This window comes from Crocodylus siamensis, chromosome 6 (genome assembly GCF_052110815.1).
Source record: "Crocodylus siamensis isolate JL-2025a chromosome 6, ASM5211081v1, whole genome shotgun sequence".
NCBI classification, from domain to species: Eukaryota; Metazoa; Chordata; order Crocodylia; family Crocodylidae; genus Crocodylus; species Crocodylus siamensis.
Window position 1 is genome coordinate 20,248,130 of NC_143400.1, and position 20,025 is coordinate 20,268,154.

The 20,025-nt window shown below is 55.1% G+C and overlaps 2 protein-coding genes across 13 annotated transcripts in view; one reads left to right on the forward strand and one right to left on the reverse strand.

Moving 5' to 3' along the window:
- The window catches only part of CHD3 (chromodomain helicase DNA binding protein 3), a 37,499-nt gene extending 27,459 nt beyond the window's left edge, over positions 1 to 10,040 (forward strand). For 7 of the 8 annotated variants that reach the window (XM_090052291.1, XM_090052289.1, XM_090052293.1 and 4 more), the window contains exons 34-41: positions 233 to 337; positions 874 to 1,014; positions 4,203 to 4,311; positions 4,884 to 5,016; positions 5,263 to 5,458; positions 7,116 to 7,279; positions 8,139 to 8,265; positions 8,476 to 10,040. In XM_090052291.1, coding sequence (XP_089908417.1) covers positions 233 to 337; positions 874 to 1,014; positions 4,203 to 4,311; positions 4,884 to 5,016; positions 5,263 to 5,458; positions 7,116 to 7,279; positions 8,139 to 8,265; positions 8,476 to 8,579 — 1,079 coding nt within the window. In that variant the 3' untranslated portion in view covers positions 8,580 to 10,040. Of the gene's footprint in view, positions 1 to 232; positions 338 to 457; positions 543 to 873; positions 1,015 to 4,202; positions 4,312 to 4,883; positions 5,017 to 5,262; positions 5,459 to 7,115; positions 7,280 to 8,138; positions 8,266 to 8,475 lie in introns of those variants that run through there. The other variant, XR_016443027.1, reaches the window with a different exon arrangement.
- Positions 10,041 to 10,894: 854 nt separating this feature from the next.
- Positions 10,895 to 19,950, reverse strand: RNF227 (ring finger protein 227). 5 transcript variants are annotated; one of them, XR_016443049.1, is made up of 3 exons: positions 18,893 to 19,950; positions 16,077 to 18,118; positions 10,895 to 13,566 (listed from the first exon to the last, which is right to left on the reverse strand). XR_016443049.1 is itself a non-coding variant. In XM_090052596.1 (2 exons), exons 1-2 carry the CDS (start codon positions 19,350 to 19,352, stop codon positions 17,898 to 17,900), a joined length of 678 nt encoding a protein of 225 aa, XP_089908722.1. In that variant the 5' UTR covers positions 19,353 to 19,950; the 3' UTR covers positions 14,525 to 17,897. The 5 variants fall into 5 exon arrangements, 2 of the variants coding, with proteins under 2 accessions (XP_089908722.1, XP_089908723.1); XR_016443048.1 differs by lacking the exon at positions 10,895 to 13,566 and adding an exon at positions 14,525 to 14,829; XR_016443047.1 differs by lacking the exon at positions 10,895 to 13,566 and adding an exon at positions 14,525 to 15,744.
- Positions 19,951 to 20,025: the final 75 nt, after the last annotated feature.

Consider the following 20,025-nt stretch of genomic DNA (forward strand, 5'->3'; position numbering starts at 1 on the left):
AGAGCCTGGCACAGTCTCAGTCTCGGCCTGGGAGGGTCTGAGCAGCTGGGAAGGGAAGGTCCACCGGTGGGGTACACTCCTGCCTGGCCCATGAAGTCTGCTCCCCCTCCCTGAGATCTGTGCCTCAGTTTCCCCAGCTGGGCATATCTCACTGAGAAAGGGGGCTGTGGCACATTGAACCTAGACGTCCCTGTCCCCAGCCTCATGTGTCCCCTCTGTGCTCGCCTTGCAGGGCCTGAGGGGGAGAAGCTGGCAGGGGAGAAGGCTGAAGAGAAGCCCCTGGAGAGTGAAGAGTCCAAGGAGAAGGGGGTGGGCGAGACGCTGGATGTGAAGAAAGGTGGGGCAGGGAGTTGGGGGTGGGTTGGGCTGGGGCTCTGGGGCCTTGGAGGGTAGGTGGGCAGTTCCCCTGCAAGTCTGCCAACTGGGCAGAACTCTGTCATCTGTCTCATTTTAACAGGTGACCCTGAACCCTAACGATGACCGCTTTGGTCAACCTTCATCTGCTTCCTTGCCAGGATTGTGGGTGGACCCAGCTGTTATGGGTGGGTGAGGGCAGGGAGAGAGGGGGTCTTTGAGGGGTTTGATCAGGCAAGGAGGATGAGAGGGTCCCTGGTTGAACCAAGGGGGCTCCGTGGGGTACTGACAACTGGATGGAGAAGGTTACTGGATGGGGGAAATCCCTTCTGGACCCACATATGGTCGGAGCAGATGCGTAGCAGATTCCCATCAAACCTGTTCTCTGGCCAGAGGCACGTCACCCAACCCAATCAAGCCATTAACTCTGAGCCCTAATGACGCTCCTTGAGACTGTTCCCTTTCCAAAGCAGACTTTTGGTCACGGGTGGCAACGTATCCTGTTTACTTCCTTTGCAGAAGAGGTAAAGGCAGAGAAGGAGCTGGGCAAGGAGCCCAGGGGCGGGAGCCTGAAGGATGAGAGCCGGGCCAACGGGCGGCGGGATGACAAGACTGACAAGCCGCGGTTCATGTTCAACATTGCCGATGGTGGCTTCACTGGTGAGAGGGGGGTGGGGTGCTACCTGAGTCATGGGTGCATGCTGTCTTCTTGAGCGGTGAGCACGGAGTTCTGGGATGGAAACTAGTCTTAGAGGGTAGCATAGAAGGGTAGGTGCCCTGAAGGACAGCCTGACTGGGACAGAAGGAGGTTTCCTGGCACCAGAAAGCCAAATCTAATTACTTTTGGCATTAAGACATAAAAGGTAGGAGAGGAAGGCCACCTAGAGGAAGTTGGAGTAGGAGAATTGGTGTAGGGCAGCCCTCCCTGGAGGTGGGGCCCATTTATTCCCCCCAAAGTAAAAAAAAATATATATATATATATTTTTACTGACAATCTGCCAACCTTTTCGTAACAAAACCTTTTCCCCAGTGTCTATTTTACTGCATGTAATGGTTGCCTTCCTGCCAGGCCCCAGATGCCAGTGACAAGAGTGGAGGGGGTTGGGCTCAGGGGTTTAATACCAGCCACAAATAATCATTTCGGTCGTTAGGAAAAAGTTGCCAGGTTTGTCAGTGTAAAAAAAAAAAAGTAAAAATTGTTCTGGGGTCAGCAGCCCTGCAGTGGTTTTATACCAGGGCTGGGCAAAGTGGCAGATCTGGCTGTCAGCCAGACTCTGTTTCCCAGCAGCCACTGCCTGCATGCTGTGGCTGGTTTCCATGAAGACCCCAGGAGCATCGGTGCCATGACACCATGGGTCCAGGGTTTCCATGGAGACTGGCCCCAGCAGTGCTGCTCTGGGCCTGGGGCTGGGATCTTACAGTGGTGACCATGCTGTCACCACCACAAGATCCCAGCCCCAGAGCAGCTCCCTGCCCAGCTGTGCTGTCCTGCCCCTGCATTGTCATGACCCCACTGCTCTTGGGGTCTTCATGGAAATGGGCCACAACGATGTGGCAGAATGGAGTCTGCTGCGGGCCTGATCTGGCCCACAGTCTGAACTTTGTCTGCTCCTGTTTTACACGGTGCTGCCTGCCCAGGAATCCCCTACTCACCCCAGAACCCTGAGGTGCCCACCTGCCCCCACCACCAGCCGTACCCCTGCTGGCCCCATCCTGGCATGGACACGCTAGGATTGAGAGCAGAAAGAGGAACTATGGAGGTTCCAATGAGTGCTGCTCCGCACTCTGTGTCCGGGGTCAATGCTGGGATCTGGAAATCAGAGTTGCTTTTTTTTTTTTAAATTTCATAGTTTCTAGGGTCGGAAGGGACCTGAGCAGATCATCTAGTCCGACCCCCTGCCATGGCAGGAAAGAATACTGAGGTCAAATGACCCCAGCAAGATGTGCATCTAATCTCCTCTTAAACACCCCCAGAGTAGAAGCCTGCACCACTTCTCTTGGAAGTTGGTTCCAGACCCTAGCTGCCCTGACCGTGAAGTAGCGCCTCCTGATATCTAACCTAAACCTACCGTCTGCCAGCTTGTGACTGTTATTCCTGGTCACTCCTGGTGGTGCTCGGGGGAACAGTGACTCCCCCAGTGCCTGCTGATCCCCCCCCGACTGGTTTATAACAGGCCACAAGATCCCCCCTCAGCCTTCTCTTGTGGAGGCTGAACAGGATCAGGTCCCATAGCCTCTCCTCATAGGGCCTGCCCTGTTGTCCCCTGATCATACAAGTGGCCCTCCTCTGAACCATCTCCATGCTGTCCACATCCCTCTTGAAGTGCGGCGCCCAGAACTGGACGCAGTACTCCAGCTGCGGCCTGACCAGTGCCGCATAGAGGGGGAGGATCACCTCTTTGGACCTGCTTGAGATGCATCTGTGGATGCATGACAAGGTGCGGTTGGCCTTCCTAACTCCCTCCCCACACTGCCGGCCCATGTTCATTTTGGAGTCAGTGATGACCCCCAGATCCTTTTCTGCCTCCGTGCTGACAAGAGGGGAGTTCCCCAGCCTGTAGGTATGGTGCCGGTTGTTCCTCCCGAGGTGCATCACCTTGCACTTGTCTGTGTTGAAACCCATCCTATTCTTGTCCGCCCATCCTTGTAACCTGTCTAGGTCTGATTGTAGCCTGTTGCATCCTTCCAGTGTGCCCACGTCCCCCACATCTTAGTGTCATCAGCAAATTTGAACAGGGTGCTTTTTACCCCCTCGTCCAAATCACTGATGAAGATGTTGAACAGTGCGGGCCCGAGGACCGAGCCCTGCGGAACCCCACTGCCCACGTCCTTCCAGGTTGAGAAGGACCCATCCACTACCACCCTCTGGGTACGGCCCTCCAGCCAGTTGGCGACCCATTTGACTGTGTGGGTGTCTACACCACAGCCCCCCAGTTTCTTAATGAGAACGGGGTGAGAGACAGTGTTGAAAGCCTTCCGGAAGTCCAGGAAGACTATATCCACTGCTACCCCTGCATTTAATGATCTGGTGATCTGATCGTAAAAGGCCACCAGGTTGGTCTGACAGGACCTGCCACTGATGAACCCATGTTGGTTGCCCCTAAGCATGCAGTCCTCTGCTGGCCCCTCCTGGATGTGTGCCAGCATAATTTTTTTGAACAGCTTGCCTAGGATCAAGGTAAGACTAACTGGCCTATAGTTTCCTGGGTCCTCCTTCCTGCCTTTTTTGAAGATGGGGACCACGTTGGCCCTCTTCCAGTCACCCGGTACCTCACCAGAGCACCACGAGTGCTCGTAAAGTTATGCCAGGGGACTGGCAATGACCTCGGCCAGTTCCTTTAGAACTCTAGGGTGGAGATCATCCGGGCCGGCTGACTTGAATACGTCCAACCCCTCCAGAAGCTCCCTAACTAAATCCTCGCTAACCCATGGCCCAGGTGTGCCTCCCCAGGGCCCGAGGGGTGCCCAGCAGGGAGGTGGCTGTTCTGGTCCCTACTTAGGAAGACGGAGGCAAAGAAATCGTTAAACATGTTAGCTTTGCTGTCTGGTGTGATGACCAAATTCTTTTTATTTTTTACTGATGGTTCCATTTTTTATGGGCTTCATGGGCAGGTGTTTTGGGGCTGTTTTGTTTTGGGTTTTTTAACTGACCATCCATAAATTCTTCTGGTTTTTTTTCTTTTTCTTTTTACTGACCATCTGTAAATTTTACTGATTGTTCCCTGGCCCCAATCCTGGCTTGGGTTCTGCACAGAACCTGGTGGGACAGGCCCCAGTCCAAGCCTAGGAGTCTGTGCAGTGCTTGGGGTTGACACTCCATCCTGTCCCTCTCCCCCTCTTTCCCCCAGAGCTGCATACACTGTGGCAGAATGAGGAGCGGGCGGCCGTGTCCTCGGGGAAGCTCAACGAGATCTGGCACCGGCGCCACGACTACTGGCTGCTGGCTGGCATCGTACTGTATCCTGCAGCTGACGTGGGGAAAGTGTGGGGCAGCCCAGACACCTGGGTTCTCTCCCAGCACTGGAAGGGGGGGCGGTGGGGCTGGTGTTGGGGGGAGCTCAGGTACTTCGGTTATTTACTCGCTGGCAGATTGGATTGAGCGGGGCTGGGAGCACTGACGCCTGGGTTCTCTCTCAGCTCTGGGAGGAGAGTGGGGTCTGGGTGGTCAGAGCAAGGGGGCTGGGAACCCAGGCACCTGGGTTCTCATCCTGCTGTACCAGGGGAGTTAGGGCTGGTAGTCTGAGAGCTTGGACACCTGGGTCCCCTCCCAGCTGTGGCAGAGGGTGGGAGAGGCTGTGGATTGAGTTGCGGGCTGGTTCTCTGGGTCAGGAGCAAGATCTGGTGGCTTGGAGAGGGGGATCGGGTGCCCGGACACTTGGGTTTCCTGGGCAGCAAGAAGGTCCCTTGTGGGATAGAGCCAGGGGGTTGTTGGGTGCCTGCCTGGACACTTGGGTTCTCTGGGCTGGAGTGGAGGGCGGGGCTCCTGGACGCCTGGGGCCCCTAGGGCAGCGTGCTCCTTAGCGCCACAGGCACGGCTACGCTCGCTGGCAGGACATCCAGAATGATGCCCAGTTCGCCATCATTAATGAGCCCTTCAAGACAGAGGCCAACAAGGGCAACTTCCTGGAGATGAAGAACAAGTTCCTGGCCCGTCGCTTCAAGGTGAGCAGGGCCAGGCAAGGAGGGTGTGGGGCCTGGGTATACCTTCATGCCCCTGCAGCCTAGGGGGAGCCAGCATGGGAGGGATGGGGAGAGGGAGAAGAGGGCATTGTGGGATCCTGTTGGTTACAGGGAGCCCCCAGTCCCTGTCCTGTGAGCAGAAATGTGGGTGAAGCTGGGGGGCAATGTGGTCATGGGGGAGTTGAGGGCAGGGCTGGGTGCCCAGGGCTGACCCACCTGTACCCACAGCTCCTGGAGCAGGCACTGGTGATTGAGGAACAGCTCCGGCGTGCTGCCTACCTGAACATGACGCAAGACCCGAGCCACCCGGCCATGGCCCTCAACGCCCGCTTCGCAGAGGTGGAATGCCTGGCTGAGAGCCACCAGCACCTGTCCAAGGAGTCGCTGGCGGGCAACAAGCCGGCCAACGCCGTGCTGCACAAGGGTAAGCGGCGGGCGGGCCGCCGGGCCCCGCGCGCGCAGGCCCCGTAGCCGCTCTGTACCGGGACCGCGCGACCATTAAACCGGGCTCTGCTCGCAAACGGCGCTGTCTGCGGTTGTCTCCTTCCGCGCGGGCTCTGTGTCCTCTGCTGTGTCCGCTGAGTATCTCTGGTGTATCCATTGAGTATCCTCTGAGTATCTCTGGTGTATCCACTGAGCATCTCTGGTGTATCCTCTTGAGTATCCGCTGAGTATCTCTGGTGTATCCATTGAGTATCTCTGGTGTGTCTGCTCAGTACCTCTTGTGTACCTGCTGAGTATCTTTGATGTACCCATTGAGTATCTGCTGAGTATCTTCTGATTATCTCTGGTGTATCTGCTGAGTATCTCTCATGTACCTTCTGAGCATTTTGGTGTTTTTGCTGAGTATCCACTGAGCATCTCTAATGTATCCTTCAAATTTCTCTGAGTATCCTCAGAGTATCTCTGGTGTAGCCATTGAGTATTCTCTGAGTATCCACCTGAGCATCTTTCATGTCTCCTCCAAATTTCTTTGAGTATGCTTAGAGTATCTCTGGTGTAGTCATTGGGAACTTTCTGAGTATGTACTGAGCATCTCTCAGGTATTCTCCAAATTTTTCCTGGTATCCTCAGAGTATCTCTGGTGTAGCCATTGCGTATTCTGAGTATCCCCTGAGCAACTCTCATGCATCCCCTGAGCATCTTTGGTGTATCCCTGGGTATCCATTGAGTATCCTCTGAGAATCTCTGGTGTACCCATGAGTATCCATTGAGTATCCTCTGAGTATCTCTGCTGTGTTGCTGAGTACCTCCATGCTCTGGCCCAAGTCTCAGAGGAGAATCTCCCATCTGCTGTGTGTCACTGGGAGGGATGCGCTGAGTAGGTGATGGGTATTCCCTGAGTATCCCTGGAGTACCTGCTGAGTATTCCCTGTGCATCTGCTGAGTATGTGGGTGGGGGGCTGGACTCCCACATTTAGCTGCAGGGTATCCTTCATTTATCTGCTGGCTGAGCAAGGTGTATGCCTTGAGTACCTCTGGACACTGCCCTGAGTATCACAGGAGTATGTCCGGAGGATCTCCGTGTATCCCTGGGGGATGCGCTGAGTATGTGAGGGGTATTCCTGAGTACCTGGGGGGGGTGGTATCTACAGATTATCCCCTGAATATCCCCTGGGGATCTTCTGAGTAAACCCCTAGTACCAGAGCAGCATGCCCCGAGCATCTCCCCCGGGCCTTGCTCTGGGGTACTAGGGCCCCTCTGAGCGCCTTGGGGGTGGGCACGTGCCCGGGGGGGAGGAGCCAGCACCAAGCCCCGCCGGAGGAGCTGCAGTGGCCCGCGAGTATCCTTTGAGTAGCTCTGGGTAACGCTTGTGTACTCCTTCCCCCCAAGTATCATGTGAGTATCTCCCGTGTATCTCGTGCTCCCCCCACTCCGAGTACCCCCCACCCGTCCGTCTGTTTCCTGCCATGTCTGTCTGCAGTGTACTCCCCCTGCCCTGCCCTACCCTACCCTGCCCTGCCCCCCAGACCCCTGGCCCCTCTCCCCGGGTGGGGGGGGAAGGGCAAGTGGGGCGGGCTGGGCCGAGGCCCTGCCCCCTCCCCGGGCTGACCCGCATCTCTCTGTCTCCCCGCCCCAGTGCTGAACCAGCTGGAGGAGCTGCTCAGCGACATGAAGGCCGATGTGACCCGCCTGCCTGCCACGCTCTCCCGCATCCCGCCCATCGCCGCCCGCCTGCAGATGTCGGAGCGCAGCATCCTCAGCCGCCTGGCCAGCAAGGGCACTGAGAGCCAGCCCACCCCGGTAATGCCTGGCCCAGCCTAGCCAACCCTCCCTCACCACCGGGCCAGCAAGGGTACTAAGAGCCAACCAGGCCCTGCCCCTGCAGCAAGCTGGCCCTCCCCCAGTGCAGCTGTACCCATGGGAATGGAAATGATATTGGTTATACCAAGCAGCCACAAGCCAGCCCTGCTCTGGCACTGTGGTACCCGCCAGGCCAGGCCAGGCCAGGCCCACCCAAGTGCCACAGTAACCACTAGGCCAGGCCCTGCCCCCAGTCCCATGGTAACCACCAGGCTGGGCCCTGCCCCAGTGCCATGATAACCATGTGGCCAGGCCCCTCCTCCAGGGCTCCAGTTCCTGTTGCCTGTTGCCCTAGTTAGGGCACGGGGGGCCTTTCTCCTGCACCTATTGCCCTGGAAATGGATCAGGGCCTGGCCCCACCAGCTCCTAGCCCCGCCCCGGCTGAGGGCCAAGGGCAGGGTAAAATTGCACTTTATAGACTGACTGAAGCAGGGACATGGCTGTTACTGTCTCTGTCTCCTGATAGGGCCCCCTAGTTACCATGGTAATGCACAGGGGGGTGGGGGGGACTGGACTCATGGCATCAATGGGTTGGACCCATTGCCATGGTAACATTTGGAGTGGAGAGGGCTTTATCCTTCACCTCTGGTTGCTGTGGTAACCAGGAAGGCACCCCCTGTTGCTTGGCTATGTCCTGAGAGGTACACCCTGCCCCCCCATTCTTAGGGTGAGCCAACCCCCATTGCCATGGTAACCATGGGGCAGTACGTATCCACCACTGTGGTACCAGGGGTAGCCCATCCCTATTCCCCAGTCCTGTGATGTCATGGACCCTCACCCCTACCCCGCTCTCTTCCAGGCCTTCCCGCCGGGTCCCTACGCCACCCCCCCTAGCTATGGGGGCTCCTTCGGGGTTGCCCCTCCCGGCGTCCTGCCAACTGGGGGTGCCAACTACAGCCAGATGCCAGCTGGGTCCTTCATCACAGGTCAGGGGGCGGGGCCACCCAGACACCTGGGCTCTGGGTGGGGCTGGGGAACAGGTGAGAGCAAGGGGAGGGCAGGGCTGGAAGCCTGGACACCTGGGTTCTCTGGGAGGTGAGTGGGGCCCGGTGGGTTAGAGCAGGGAGAGCTGGGAGCCCAGATATATGGGCTCCCTGCCCACCGCCTCATGCCCCCGGTTCCCCCCTCCACTGCAGCCGCGGCCAATGGCCCCCCGGTGTTGGTGAAGAAGGAACGGGAGGGCGACGGGCTGGAACGCAAGGAGCCGCGCGGCGGCGAGGTCATCTGCATCGACGACTGAGGCGCAGCCCTGCCTTGCCCCCGCCCCCTGCCCTCACCCCCCTCTGCCCCTGGGGGGGACGGGGCCTGTAAATAGGACACGGTGGAGGAGGGACATAGGGGGCGGGGCATTGGTAGAGGGGGCCTACGGCCCCTTCACCCCCGCCCCCCCAGACCAGATGGGGGCAACTATAAATATGAATATATATATATACACACACACATACTGTACGGGGCCCTGCCCCCGCCCCGCCTCCCCAGCCCCTCCCAGGTGGGGGCAACCCCTCCGCAGCCCAGGGCGAGGCAGGCGGGGGAGGGGCACTTCTACCTCGGGGGGGGGGGGGGGGCTGCAGGGGGGGAGGGGCGGGGGCACCCGGGTCGTTCCAGTCACTTCTTGTTTAAACCTTGCAGAATAAAGCAGCGCCGTTTGCTCGGCAATGTCATCTGGCTCTGCCTATCATTGGCCGATGCCCTGCGGGGGGCGGGGGGCCCTGCCCCACTGTTGCTGCCAATGATCAGTAAAAAAAATACAGCTCAAAAGGGCTATTAGTAAAATTGCCAGTAAAACTGCAGCCTCTGTAGAAACACAAGGCAGCTGTAGCTTGGACACAGCAGTGCCCCCTGGTGTATGAGTGTGATTACAGCACCCTGTGTGGGGCATTCTCCCAGCCATGTGCTGCCACTGGATCCTGGATGGCCTGTAAGGTATCTGGGTCACCAGTTGGCTGTTTTGGGACTGGCATCTGGCCACAGACTTAAGGGGAGTGGGGCCGCTGGGGTAAGAGGCAGGGTGTGGGAGGGGAGTAGAGGGTCCCTGGCAGGGGCAGGTGGGTGCAGCAGGGCACAGGCCTGTCAAGGAAGTTCTTCCTCATCTCTACCTTCAACTTCCCTTGCTGCAGCCTGAGCTCATTGCTCCTTGTTCTGTCATGGGAGAACAGTCCAGCTCCATGCTCTTTGAAGCCACCCTTCAGGGAGGTGACAGCTGCTATTCAATCCCTCCTCGGTCTTCTCTTCTGGAGCCCAGGGCCCTCGGCCTCTCATCACCTGTCCTGTGCCTCAACCCTAGAGCCATGTTTGTTGCCCTCTGCTGGAGTCTCCCATCCTTTCTGCCCACAGCTGGACACAGGACTCCAGATGTGGCCTTCCCAGTGTCCAATAGAGGGGAAAAAAATCACTGCCTTCCATCTGCTGGCAACACTCCTCCCCATGTGGCCCAGGATGCCATCAGCCGCCTTGGCAACCAGGGCTCTCTGCTAGCTCCTATTCAGCTTCTTGCCCCCTGTCTCCATCCCACATCCTTGTCTGCAGAGGTGCTTTGGAGCCAGGTAGTCCCCAGCCTGCCCTGGGCCCAACAGTTGCTCCATCCTCATGGAAGGGCTTTTTACTAACAACTGAACTTTTTTTAACCCTCCCCCCTGTGACCTTTGAACCCAACCCTTTGCCCTGGGGTCTGGCAGAAGCCAGAACACAATTGTGATGTTAAAATGATGTTGGTTAAAAAAAAAAAAAAAAAATGTTTGGTTGTTGGTTAATAAAAAAAAAAATTAAAAGAGTTTGGTTGTTTAAAAAAACACCCCAAAACTCCCAGATCAGCAGGAAAGTGGATTCCTTGCTGCTGCCAAGTGGCTTGAAAGGCTCAAAAGTGGTCCACCACCCCCCACTCCCCAGCAATGTCTGGCCATTTAGAGGGACAGACAACAAATTGCTCACACCATTCTTTATCCTTCCTGTTGCCATGTCCCGCTGTTATTGGAATTCAGAGCTGGGTGCTGAGTTTGGAAAGTAGCCAAGGAAAGCCAGGCAGGTGAGGCCTGCTGGAGGTACGGCTGCCTTTATCCCAAAACTCTACGCTCAGACGCAATGAAATGGCTCGGTGCCCCCAGCCTTCCTGCCCCTCCCCCAGGTAACAAACACCCAACACAGCATGAAACACTTCCAGGATACCACCCCCCCCATGAACAATGCACTCTTCTGTTGTCCACTTCTCCTGGGAGGGGCTTGGCACCACCTCCAGCCCACCTACCAGGCACCTCCTGGCTGCTGCTTGCATGACAACGGAGCCAGCTGGCAGCAGCAAACCTAAGCCAGCACCTGCCCCCACCTCTCCCCAGTCCCTGCCAAGTACTGTAATTACTCACCTACCATGTTTATTTCGGTGGGGGGGGGGTTGGTTGGGGGGGGGGTGCACAGGGACTTCAGTCCAGTAAGAGCTTGGATGATCTAATGTTTCCTTTGCTTTAAAAATATAATAGTAATAATAATAAATTAAAAATAATGGCGATTGAAAAGAAAAAAAAAATATTACAGACCAGGCACAGGAACGGGAGGACAAAATGGGACCCCCCCTATGGCCAGAGTAGGGGGACTGACATGGATTGGTAACTGGTACCAGTCTGTTGAGGGCACTAGGTGCAGGAAGGGTTGGTACCTAGGACCAGTAGGTCCAGGATACTGGAACCGATAAGTGTTCATGATGGGGACCAGTAGGGCCAGGGCACTGGGGCTTGGTACCTGGGAACTGTAAGGTCAGGATACTGGGACCATTAAGGTTTTTTTTTTAACTGGGACCAATAGAGCCAGGTTACTGGGACCCGTCTGAGTTGGTAACTGGGACCAGTAAGACCAGGGCATTGGGATGAGCAAGGATTGGTAACTGGGACAGTAAGATCAAGCTACTAGGACCAGTATGTGTTGGTAACTGGGACCAGTATGGCCAGAATACTGGAGGCAATAAAGGTTTGTAACTGGGGCTAATAGGGCCAAGATCCTGGGACTAGTATGGGTCAGTAACTGGGACCAATATGGCAGAGTTAGTGGGGCCACCAGTAAGGGTTGGTAACTGGGAGCTGTATGGTCAAGTCACTGGGACCAGTATGGGTTGGCAACTGGGACCACTATGGCCAGGATCCTGGGACCAGTAAGGGTTTGTAACTGGGACCAGTATGCATTGGGAACTGCAGGGCTAGGATGGTGGGACTAATTAGGGTTGGCAATTAGGACCAATAAAGGTTTGTACCTGGGACCAGTATGACCAAGTCAATGGGGCCAGGGTAGGCTGTTAACTGGGCCCAGTAAACCCCGCCAAAGACAAGAGTCGGCCATGGGGGCCACACTGTTTTGCTCTGTGCTGCTCACATCCCCAGTGGGAAGGACCCGGCCAGAACTCGGCACAGCCCCCTGCCATGCTAGGGTTGCTTGGGGTGGGTAGAAGCCACAGGAGCTCTCCCCTCCCCACCACTGAGCTCTCTGGGTCAGCCAGACATCCCCACCCCATTCAGGGAGATCAGCAGGAGGCCAGAAGCTCTGGAGACTCCCCACCTCAATCCCTGGCTTGAGCTCAGGTTCCCTGGGGCACTCTGCCCCTGGAGATGTGTGTGCAAGAGCCACACCAGCATAATGAGGGGCCTGTGTCAGGTCAGATGCCAACCAGCAGATGCCAGACTCCCCATAGACAGGCGGAACAGCCGCACACCCATCACCAGGGGATGTAGACCCATTGCTGCCATCAAGCATCTTCCCCCTCCCACCCCAGAGATTTTTTTTTTAACTAACAACTGAACTTTTTTACTGACATGAAAACTCTTCCAAACTTTGCACTGGCAACTCCCAGTGCACCCCCTTATATACTTCTAGGCTGCCACCAAGTCCCCCCAAGCCTTCTCTTCTCCAGGCTGAAAAGTACCGAGTGCCTCAGCCTCCCCTCGTAAGGCTTGCTCTCCTGGCCTTTGATTGTGCTCTCCTCTGGACTCTTTCAAGGTTATCCACATCCCTTCTGAAGTGGGGGCCCAAAACTGGATGCAGTACTGCAGCTGTGACCTCACTAAGGCCAAGTAAAGTGGGAGGATGATGTCCCTGGTATTGCTAGGGATCCATCAATGGATGTGCGCCAGTATTTGGTTTGTCTTGCCAGCCACAGCATTGTATTGGTGGCGCATGTTCATCTTGTGGTCAATCAAGACCCCCCAAGTCTCTTTTGGTCATGGTACTAGTGAGCATAGTACTGCAGAGCCTATAAGTATGCTGCTGGTTGCTTCTCCCAAGGTGGAGCACCCTGCACTTCTCTACATTGAATGTCATCAGGTTTTGGTCCACCCACCTTGCGAGCCTGTCCTCCAGTGTGACTGCCTTCCCTCATAGTTTAGTGTCATCCACAAACTTTACCAGTCCACATTCGATGCCTGAATCCAGGTAATTAATGAAGATGTTAAAGAGTACTGGCCTGAGTACTGAGCCCTGATGGACTCCACTGGTCACCCTGTCATCAACTGGGGCACTTTGGGTCCGACCCTGGAACCAGTTCCCCAGCCATTGGACCATGAGAGAGTCAAGGTCATAGATCCCCAGCTTAACCCTGAGGACACCATGAGAGACCAAATCAATGGCTTTCTTGAAATCCAGATATATGACATCAACCTCGTCTCCCTTATGGAGGCAATGCATCACCTGACCATAGAAGGTAAAGGACGGCTCCTTACTCAGGATAATGACACAAAACCTCACCTTCCTGCAGGTCTTGGGGATGCCTCTAGTAACCTGCAGTTGGGCATTTCTCCGCTGGAGCAGATATGACCTCATTGGAGTGGTCATTTTTCCTAATATTCAATGGGACCCTTCACAGGGCGGCATGGCGCTGTGGTGGCCTGATCAAGAACCACTGTGTTGCACCCTTCTCCAGGAAGGTGCAGGGCTCTGCTGCAGCTGCTTGAAGTTGTGGCCTCACCCGTGCCTGGGCTGTCTAGCTCTCATGGGTACCAATCATCATGCAAGCAAAGGTCCAGCCAGGAATCCTGCAGAAGGAAGGTCCCACAGCAAGCTGGAACTTTTCTGGCAGTTCTAGCTCTTCTCTGTCCACTGGGTGGCAGGGATGAGCAGTCTTTAAAAAGCAGCCAACCATGTGGAGCTGAAGAGCCCAGAGGCACAGCCAGGTCCGGAGCTGATGGCTTTAGCCTGTACTTGCTGAGCTAATGAGATGGTCAACAGGACATTCCTCACTCCAGCCACATGCCTGCCTAGATCGAGGAGGAGAAAAAAAGAACTTCCAGTTGAGCCAGCAGTACAGAAACCTCCGATGATGATGGAGAGAGATTCCCAGAAGGAGCTACAATGAGCATTTGTCCAAGTATTTCTGAGTGATCACGAGGACGTTCCAAGCCATTTCAAAGGCCACAATCCTGTGGCCATTCAGACCCAGTGCACCAGGGAAAGAAGCCAGGTCCTTGGGAGCCCAGTGTGATGTGTTTTCATCAGTTGACCAGAGAGATCAACCGGTCAGTTGAGCTCACTGTTGGCCTTCCCACCAGCAGCTTGGGGCAGCTGAGAATGGAAGAACTCATTTTTATATAACTCATTCACATGAACTGGGAATTCTTTCATCTGTTGGGAGCCCAGCAGGCCAGATGACACAGCTCTGTCGGTCAGCACACTGGGAGTTGAGAGTTAGTTCTTATTAAGAGTCAAAAGAATTTATAGAATAGGACAAGTGCTAGTAAGATGGGAAGACATGAAACCCATCCCCCACACACACACACACCTCGAGACCCCCCACCTTGCTGTGTTTGCTAATTGTCTTCTCAAATAGAAAGGTGTTGCTGCCTCTGAAAGATGCCCAGGCTCAGCCAACAGGCCTCAAGAGGAAAAGAGCCCCACAGCTCAGGGTTGATGGTACCTATGCCGAGTACTCTTGGCTGACATACAGGGATCCCATGCGTTGATCTTTGCTTTTTGATCCCTGTGACAATTCAGCCCATCTCACACCTGCTTTTGGTCTGGAGTGGGGCAAAATAAGTTTAAGAGGTTTTGTTTCCCCTAAAGAGAGCAAGTGACTTCATCGCTCAAAGCCAGGACAAATCCCCACCAGATGTGTTTCATAGTTTCTAGGGTTGGAAGGGACCCATCAAGTCTGACCCCCTGCCCAGGTTCAGATTGTAATGTTTGCCGAGACCAAAGAAACAGTAAGATTCAAACAACGAGAAGGAACTGGACATTTATAGTGCCAACAATAACATATGCTTACATGGGGCTTCTCCATCTTCTTCCTGACCACCGGATGCTGGCTCACAGCCGAGGACAAAATTTTGGCTGAATGCCATCGATCCAATAAGGTGATGCCTACACCCTCTTAATTAGCCATCACCACGTGTCTCATGGGTGTAGGTATCAGCAGCTGAGTCAGGTGAAGTTTTCTAATGACTACTTGGCCAAAAATAAGATGCAGATTTAGGCCGGGAAAGGTGGGGGGGAGGAGCTATTTACAAGCTCAGCAGAAAGAAAAGCTGGAAAACATTAGAAAATAGAACTCAGAATGTTTCATTTTTGGATGTTCTCAGCAAAGAAAGGTTGGAAAACAGTAGAGGAAAAAAAGCCAAAACTTTTCAATTTTGGATATTTTCCATAGAAAGAAAAGCTGCAAAACATTAGGAAAATTTCAGCAGAAAAAAAAAAGCAGCTGGAAAACATTTGAAACATTCTAGCTTGTTTTCCCAATGTTTTGTGACTTTTCTTTCTACCAAGAATATCCACAAATGAAATGTTTTCGCTCCCCCCACCCCAAAGCTTTCCATCTTTTCTTTCTGCTGAGAATATCGAAAAAAATGAAATACTCTGGGTTTTTTCCCCCCTTTGTTTTGGATATTCTTGGCAGAAAAAAAAGCTGGAAAACATTAAAAAAGAAAATAAGTCAGAATGTTTCATTTTTGGATATTCTCTAAAACACTGATTTTCAGCTTTGAAACCAAAGTTACCTTTTTTCTTTTTTTTAACTGTTAAAATGTCCATAACAGGTGAGCGGTGCCCCACAAACATCATTTTCAAAGTGGAATAAGACTTCTGTGAGCTGGAAGCCGAACAAAGCATGTATCATGGCACCTATGTAGCAAGTTTAATGTTTAGGGGACTCACCACTGACTTCTGCTTGTGTAGGGCTAAGTTTGGCTCTGGGATTTAGGTAACAGCAGGTGACAGGTTACAGAAAAGACAGCTGCCAATTCCCAGAGACTGGAACAACCAAATAGTTCTGGACAGGCGTCATCTCAAATACATCACTGCTTCCCATTGTCCTCTATGGTTTTTAGCCCAGCGGACTATAATTACTTGGTCACATTCATTTATTTGCATGCGAGAGGCAGCCTGAGATGCCCCCAAAACTGGGTTTTCTGGATGTGTTCAAATAGGTGCTTGTTTGGTAGTCTCTGGAGAAGGCACATAGATGACAGAAGGGCAAATTATTTGAGGTTTCCTTGCATTAGTTATTGTCAAGGCCGCCTCTGAATCCAGAAACAGAGCCCTGAAACTCCCACCCCTCAGGCTCTAACGAAGGACCTGAATTAAGTTCAGGCCAACAGCCGGCAGCTTTTCTCCCACCCTGCCAGAGCTCAGATACAACCGCATTTGACCCAGTTACGTCACTCTTTTAGGCACATACTCAGCTGCTCTAGCACCACCCTGGGGGGATTTTAATAGCTTCATTGGGAGAGATTACGGGCTGAGCTTTTCCACTCTGCCACCTCCATTCAACACCTACCTCATATAAGGCTTCCTTTTCAAGCCAAGACAGCTGGCCATGCTCTTGTCTCGGCACAAGATGCTTCTGAAGACAGTCTCAGGGAACTCAGGATCCTAAGCTGCTTTGACAAACAGGACTGAAGCTGACAGGATGGATCTGTTTGTGCCTTCTTTATGGTGAGCTAAAAATCTCACAGGAGCTTGACTGTTGTTGCCTGCTGACTAGACAAAGCCTGAGGGTTCACAAAGAGGCCAAGTCATTTGTGTGCTTGAAGGCTCATTTCCCAAAGCAACTTGAGGGAATGGGAGGCAGGGCCAGGCAGCTTGGGCAGATCCCACCAGGGGTGGGCCATCACCTGCTGGAGGCTGGAGACCTTCACAGTGCCTGCAATCACTTCATTTGTTTCAAGTGGGTTAATTCAGGAACAGTTTAGCTCAAAGGTTAAGAGGGAGACTGGACCATGGCAAACAGCACCACAAAGGAGAGAGAGTCATAGAGAAGTGGGGCTGGAAGGGAGCTCCAGAAGTCACTTCTAGTTCAACCCCACCGCCTGAAGCAGGATCAGCCCCGTCCAAGCCATCCCAGATGAATCCATCATCTAACCTCTTTGTCAAATGACCATCAACCTGACACAACAGCCAAACCTGCCATGGAGAAAGGCTCCACCTGGACTCACAGCAGAACCTGCTTTTTAAGCAAACAGATGGGGCAGATGCTCCAACACGGGAGTTGTTTGGACTCTTCCAGTTCTGTTAATCTTCCCCTTCCCTACCAGTTGGATGTAGTACTCACTGGTTTCAAGCAAAGATTAAAAAAAACTTAAAGAAGTTTTATCTGTACTGAGATCTGTGTACACGATGCCTAAACCAGATTGATTCTGGCTCCTAAATCACTTCAGCCTCCCAGAAAAGCATTTCCAGTGTCCCCACAGATTCTGGGACAAGTCTGGGTGCCCCCTAACTGGGGTTGAGCCCAGCACAGGCCACCAGCCTGGGGAGTCGTCCAAGATGCTACATTATTAGCCATTGGGTTCAAGCGCAACTGTCACTGGGGCAGATCTTCAGCAGCAGGGACGCTGTAGAGGGGCTGTGTCAACCACCTTGAACTCGCTTTGCTCCAGAGGCTGGAACTTTTCTGCTCTTTCATTCAAGGCACAGCAGAAATATTTCTTCCCCTAACTATAAAAATTGGTTCTTTGCCTTTTGAAGCCAAGACAACAGTTACCTGGGTTTATAATTATCCCAGACTTGTCCCCCAGGGAGCACAGGAGGCTGCAAATAACTCCTTATCTTCTGACTCTGGCAGACAAGTCACATAGGACTCCACCTGGGAGGTGTCTTCAAGATGCCAGCAATTAAGCTCTCCCAGGACACCACTGGAGCAGGTGTCTGGGAAGGGGACAATCTGTTGGCCTCCGTAACTCAGGACTCAGTCACTTACCATATGAATCACCTGAGATCATGTCAAAGCCAAGTGGGCACGTGCTGCAGGTCCTGGAAGTCGTTGCCCTTCAGAGGAGCCTAGAAACCATCATACATGTCGCCCAATGCGTGAAGGTCCAGAGATGCATCGTGGGAGATGAAAAGAGCAGAAGAGACAACGGGTGGCGGAGACAGCTACAACCCAGATAAGGTGCAACAAGGGGTTGTTCCAACAGCTGAAGAAGGATTCTCCTCTGGGTAAAGAAAGTCTCCCCTCCACAATCATGTCCTGCCCACGAAATGGGCATAACGTCCACGCACTCATTCTTCCTTTAGGAAGCAGCAATTAGGCAGCACGTGTCCAGACAAATCAACCAGCAAAGCCTTAGTCACATCCTGTCTCCCCAGAGCCAGGCAGTTAGAGCCAATTCTTTAGGGCAGATCCAGCCCGGAGGGATGGTGAACTCCCATCATGCAGTGCTGCAGCAATGCTCCCAGTCTGCAAGGTACAAGGCTCATTTGCCAGAGATGGGGGCAAGTCAGCAGCCAGCAGGAAGCCTGGGTGTTGCGAGACGGAGAGCTTCTGCCTCAAGGCTATGGAGGGAACCAGTTGCCAAAGACCTCTTACGACTTGTTCTGCTGAGGACGAGAATCACCACAGTTTAGACCACGCTGTACAGCCGCCCGTCCAGCGCCTCATGTAGCTACCAGCTGCCACCCAGCCTCGTACCCCTGCCCATTTCTCACCACCCTGCTCCCTCCAACAGAGGGGCCCAGCTACCAGCCTGTCTCAGCCCTCTAGAACCAAAGAGCAGAGCAAGTGAAGCCAATGCGCCATGAAGTTTTATTAAAATTAAATATAATTGACATGTAAAATGAACACAACTGAAAAACAAAACAAATGCAGCAGCAACACCGGCGTCGGACCAGCCGTGGGGAGCCAGCAGGAAGTCAGGATGTGGCGCCTCCGTGCTGCAGGGGCCGGCTCTGGTGCCATGTGCTCCCCGGGCAGAGGCCGGCAGATGAAGCCACACAGGCCAGCAGCAAGACTGGGCATCTCCATCGTGGCCCTCAGGCACCGTAGCAGGCGATGACCTTGCGCTCCGGGCCATAGGCTGCGGGCACAGGGCAGAGCCGTGAGCGTGGGAAGCCCCTGGGACCTGTCGGACCCCCTCAGCCTCGCACAGGCCCAGTGGCACCATGGCCCCCCGCCCGCGGGCAGGGAAACTGAGGCAGAAGGTGGGGGGCGGCCACCTCCAGCAAGTGCTACAGGCCTCAAGGGCTCCCCTCCCTCAGGACTCAGATGCCGGGGCTCATGGCCCGACCTGGGGCCAGAACAGTCCCCCGATGAGCCCCCCTGCCCCGTGGACCCTTAGGCTCAGAAGGAGACTCCACCTCCCGCCCAGAACTCACGGTTGCAGGGCGCATCCGCGTCGCCGCCCGTCAACGCCCGCTTCAGCGCCTGCCACCAGCGCCATTGGCCGGCGGCTGCCGTGACGTCACAGCCCGCCCCCTCCCCCGCCCCCTGCGCGCGCGGCAGCCGCTGCCAAAGGGCGGTGTCCACCGGGGGCAGGGGCGGGGCGCGGAGGCGCGTGAGGCGGCGGCAGAAGGGGCATGTGACCACGGCCCCGCGCGCCAGGCGGCGCAGGCAGGCGGTGCACAGCACGTGGCGGCAGCGCGCGGGGCGCCACGACCCGCGGCCCGCGCCCAGGCGCCGGGGGGCCCGCGCGTCCCGGTCGTAGGGCAGGCAGCAGATGGCGCACTCCAGCTCGGCCTCCGCCTCGCTTCCACCCTCACTGTGGGCCGCTTCCGCTTCGCTTCCGTCCTCGCGCGAAGCCATGCCAGCCACTTCCGGTCCCCGTTTCCGCGCCATTTCTGCCCGTACTCTGGCAGCTTTCCGAGTTCTTGGAGGCTGCAGTCTGGCGCTCGCGCCTTTTATCGCCTGGCTCCGCCCCTTGGGAGCAACAGAGGAACAAAAACGGGCGGGGCGTGGATCCCGACCGGAAGTGGGCAGGGCTCGGGCGTCGGTGTTCTCTCCCTGGAATGGGGGCGGGACTCGGGCGCGTGGGGCTAAAGGATGCCCCCATCCCCATTTCCCTCCCCCACACGAGAACCCCCAATCCTCCTCCCAGACAGGAGTACCCAGGGTCGGGTCCCCCTCAGCGGCCCTTGGCAAGGCCCCGGGGAGCCTGATCCTGCCACCACGAGGTGTCTGGCGCCCATTTCCTGGCTCCCCTCAGGCCCAAACCCCCAATTCACGGACTACTAAAGTCGTGGGGAACTGGTTAGCGGCCCTCTCCCTGCCCCTAGTGGAGAGCACGCATATCGCAAAGTCCTGGGTCTAGGCTGACATGCTGGGGTGGGAAACTGAGTCACAGGTGGCCCCTTCCTCCCCAGGATGCAGCCAGCTCTGTGGTGCAGCCAGCTGCATAGAACAGGCCCAAATGCAGCCAGCTCTGGGGTGGAGACCCGAATGAGATGCTTCTTGCACACACCCCCCCCATGCCCCAACTTGGCCCCAGACCCTGCCCCCCCACACACAAAGG